The 4,543-nt window shown below is 40.8% G+C and overlaps 1 protein-coding gene across 1 annotated transcript in view; it reads left to right on the top strand.

The window, feature by feature from the left end:
* Positions 1–1,695, top strand: part of LOC104072590 (sterile alpha motif domain-containing protein 9-like) — a 5,249-nt gene extending 3,554 nt beyond the window's left edge. Inside the window, exon 2 of the mRNA XM_009572102.1 lies at positions 1–1,695. This exon is cut by the window's left edge and continues 3,011 nt beyond it. Coding sequence (XP_009570397.1) covers positions 1–1,695 — 1,695 coding nt within the window.
* The last annotated feature ends 2,848 nt before the right edge of the window (positions 1,696–4,543 follow it).

Genomic DNA, 4,543 nt, shown 5'->3' with positions numbered 1-4,543 from the left:
ACGCTCTTCGGAAACAGGTTTGGACGAGAGGAATTCATAAAGTTCATCAGAGATCTGTTTATTCGACGTGATAAAAAAAGCAGGGGTGACAACACTGACACTCTTTTCTCCCCATTCATTGAACATGTCTGTAAAGCTGAAGACTGTGAAAAAGCTATAGCTGTTTTAAAAGCTGCATATGAACTCCTTGGAAAAGATCCGTTTTTTGCCCAGCAGCTTGCCAGATTGCATTACAACAATGAAAAATTTAAAGATGCGGAACATTGGGCAGGGGTTGCAAAATTTCATTTGCCAAATGATTCTTATATTTTAGATACAGAAGGTCAAGTCTACAGGAAATGGTTTAGTTTCACTGTGGATAAAATGACACAGGAGGACACTCCTGAAAGCATCATTCAAAAGATAGAGATTGCTCTTAAAGCTATGAAATGCTTCAGGGCTGCACAACAGGCTGCAAAAGCAGAACGCGACAGTATGAACAACGCTGGCTATTTCGGAGAAGTAGAAGTAGGATGTCGTCTCCTTCGATTTTTGTCCACAGTCAATGTATTTCGCAGAAGTCCAGAGGGGGAATATTCTGAGCTTGTGAAATACCTGATCACAGATTACATTCCTAAAGACATTGAAAAAACATGGGGAAGGCTTCACTCCCGCCTAAAAGGCTTACGCCAAAACCTGTACAACGCTCTAGAATGGATTTCAGAAGACCTAAGTTATTTCCAAACAGATAAAAACCACGAGAAGGAAGAGGAAGATGAAAAAGATGAAAAGGAAGAACAAATTTATAATCCCAGAAAATGGCTAAAAAGACAGTCTGAGGTATATGCTAAGTTCTTCATCTCAACATCACTTATTGAGGACAGCAACAGCAGCTCCGAGAGCCAGCTGATTAGACGCATGAATATTTATAAGAGTGGTGGCGGTAGTGTCACTAATATCCTGTCATTCTTAACAGATAAGAAGGAGGCTAGGTCAGCTGAAAAGCTAGAAAAGATCCTTAGTTTCTATACAGAAAACCCGCTAAGGGACAGGCTGGAGGACAACGATCTGATCAATTATATTTTGTGCCACATCACATTAGCATGCTTAACACCAGGATCAGCCAAACTTCTTCCAGTGCAAACTCTTCGTGAGCTCAGCGTAAGATTCTTTAAAGGAAAAAGACCATTTCCAGCAAGTGCCCATTTTTTGCTCACCTTGCTGTACTGGCCAGATGAGGCATTAGACAAAGAGCCTAATCCAGATAAAGATGAAATTCTAAACTCAGCCCTTCAAACCCTGAAACGTTTATATGACATCAAGATGAAAGATGTTCCTACCAGAAAGAAAAGAATCTACACCCACTTTTTTCTGGGAAAAGGTTATGGCTTAGGTAAGATTGTGCACAAAACTAAAATTGATAAATTAATGAGTGGGTCCTTAGATGAGAGGAGAATGAAGTGGCTACATGGAACTGTATGGAATATTGCCACGATTCGTAACAAACTCAAAAGAGTTTCTGGTTGGACCAAGGACAGAAATTTATTTATACGTGGTCACGTGAAGGAGTTTCCTATCTTGCCACTCCATCGCGATTCAGTGCCCCCTGGAAATGAAAATGTGACCTTTTATTTAGGCTTTTCATTTAATGGTCTTGTTGCTTTCAATATTGAGGTTGAAAATAACCCAACTGTCAGCAGAATACAAGGTATTTAGTACATTAACAGCACCTACTGTGCTGTTAGAAGATACAGCACTGAAAGTGTCCATTGTCGCATTTGAAACAAAAAGTGGACTGCACTGGCTGAACACCAGGTAGCAAGATAACCACACTTAACTACTACAATAATGACCAAATATCTAAAAAAAATTTGAAACCTACTTAGTAAAATATACCTTGAAACAGAAGCCTTTGACAGTTTTGGAATCACCAAAAGCAAGATCTCAAACCTAAGACAGCAATACTTGCAATATTTGCTTGGGGACTAGGGTGGGACAAAAAAACCCACTATTTCTCGTCCCCCCCAATATTTGGAGAACTGAGCTCTGGAATAAAGAGCTATAGCGGGGATCCCTCTCTTCTCAACTCACAGATTAGGATTTTAAGTTAATTTCTGGGTGGTCCTGATCAATAATGGAATCTGTCCACTGTAACTGTATGTTTTTTCTTCTTTCTGAATCAGCAACAAAAAGTTTAAGTGAACTTACAACATGTTACTTACAACTTACTACACTGAATGTAACATACTTTGCTGACTAACGTAGCATTTATGAAATACATCTACCCATCAACTGCAAGCCAATATCCAGCACAGAGGGAAAGTAAGCCATTTTTAAGCTGACTTTGCAAACATCAGGATTGATAAAAAACAGGTCCCAAATTTTACATCACACTTACGTTGCTTCTCCATGTAAATAATACAAGCCATACTAGATATATCTGTATCTGGGGAGGGGTGCAGAGACATGTGAGCAGTTAAGACATTGATGACATAAAAGATTATTTGTAAGTGCTGTTACGATTTGATAGTCCAAACAATTCCTGCACTTAGCAAAGTGTTTTTGCAGCATTATCCAAGAAATGTCCACAGAGGTACCTGACTCAAATTTGTATATTTTTATATATCCACGCTTGAAAACATTGTCTAGCCTGATTTACTAATTTTAAAAATGCAAAGGAGTTTGTTGTCAGCTGTGTCTGCAACCATTGTGTCACATTAAGCTTCTAATAATAAAGCCGCCTATTATTCTTGGAGTTTCATACTGATACCAATATTGTCACTAAAATTTCCAGAAAACCTGTCATATAGCTTAAGTTTTATCTAATAAACAACCTTTAGGAAGAATTACCATTTTTACATGAGCTTCATTACCCTACCTGAAGATGTAGTTCTAACAGTAGCAAGGTATGATTTGCTTTTCCAACTTCGGCCAAGATCTGGGCACAGCCAAAAACTGTAAAAGGAATTGCAAGCCACTATGAATTCAGAACAAACGAAGTCTCAAACAGGATGAAACCAAAGATTATTCTATATAGTTCAAGCCTTCACCTTCTGGCCTCAGGAAGCAGAAACAAAGCTTGTGACTGCTCACCAGGCAATACTCGTCTCCTTCCCTTGCCTTCAACCTGGGAGACACAACAGCATCTTGGAGGGCTGCACTTTTTGTTTGGAAATCCAGGCTGGCAGATTTCACCAGGGTTAAGCGAATGCTTAAGTGTTAAGCTTAACCTTAAGAGGTTAGGCGCATCAAAGGCGGCTTTCCCCAAGATGAGCTAGGAAGGTGCACTGGAGGAGCAAACCACAACAGCATCTGAACTGCTAGAAGCAAGAGAGCTGGGGTGCTAGAGAAAGCCCCTTCTGTCCCCCACCCCTGATGCAGGGGGCCGGGAGGGGGGTGTGTATGTTTGAAAAATTAATTGGGCAAAGGCAGCTGTAAGTCCCACATGGGGCATACAGATGGCTTCAACCCAGAGCAGAAATAGGATGTGCAAACTTACTGAAAAGCATGTGAGCTAAAAGAAAGCATTAACTACTTAACAGTTTATACAACCTGCTCAAATGCTGTGGCAAAAGCATAGCTTCTGTTTTCAAAAAGAAACCATTACCATGATGAAAAATTAAAGCCAGACGACTTGGCCAAGAGGGTCCATCTTGTAACTGGTTTCCTTCCTGCCTGCAGGCACCTGACCTGGCACTGTAGATAGCTATCCTTCGCCCTGTAGCCCGCACCACTGCAGACTCTTGAGTCTTTCCTTTGAGGCCTAAGATAGGGGTCTTACTTTTCAAAAATACCCATTTCTACCTCTTAGAAACTAGAGGCTTAGATGCAAACTCTTTACCTCATCAGGGTATTATAAAAAACAATCCTCCCCCCGCACCCCGCAGAAAAAACAAGATTTAGAGAAAAAGCATAAACCTACAGACTAGCACTCGGAGTCCCGCATTGCAAAACAAGCTGCTGAGGCTCACAGGGCAGAAAGTACAGACCCATCCTTCTTACTCTTTACCCAATCATACTCAAATTCCCCAATCACCTGATAAATCAAACTTGGGAGTGCTTTAATCGGCCAGGCAACACACAAAACCCCTTGCTCTAGCCAGCTTTTAGGACAAAGCTGTTCCCGTTTTTCAAATGCCCGCTCAGATTTCCCTAGAGCCAAAAGGGCCAGAGGACATATACTCCAGTAAAGAGCTCATGCAAAGTACTCGTCTTCCCTAAAGGGTCCTCTACTTAGTGTTAAGCTCCTCCTCATTATACATACCCAACTCAAAATGCCATGAATTGTTCCAGGTAGTGTAGCATTAAAATCATGGATTTATCTTCCTTTTACCACCTCTCAGAAATTAATCTATGAGTATACAGTGGTAGCTAAATGTAGCAGAGTAATCCATTCTCATCCTGTAGACAGGAGTTGCAAGGACACACATCTTCAAAGCTACCTCATCTCGCCAGCGTTTTGCTCTAAAAGGGTTTAGAACAGACCACTTAACAACATGCCCTCTTCACCAGGTTTTATGAAAACGCTATTAAAATACTTTCCTCCATATACCCCCGACTCTTC

Source organism: Fulmarus glacialis, unplaced genomic scaffold (assembly GCF_000690835.1).
Source record: "Fulmarus glacialis isolate BGI_N327 unplaced genomic scaffold, ASM69083v1 scaffold17402, whole genome shotgun sequence".
Classification (NCBI taxonomy): Eukaryota; Metazoa; Chordata; class Aves; order Procellariiformes; family Procellariidae; genus Fulmarus; species Fulmarus glacialis.
Note: the sequence above shows the minus strand (reverse complement) of the source record. Positions and strands in the feature narration are given on the sequence as shown.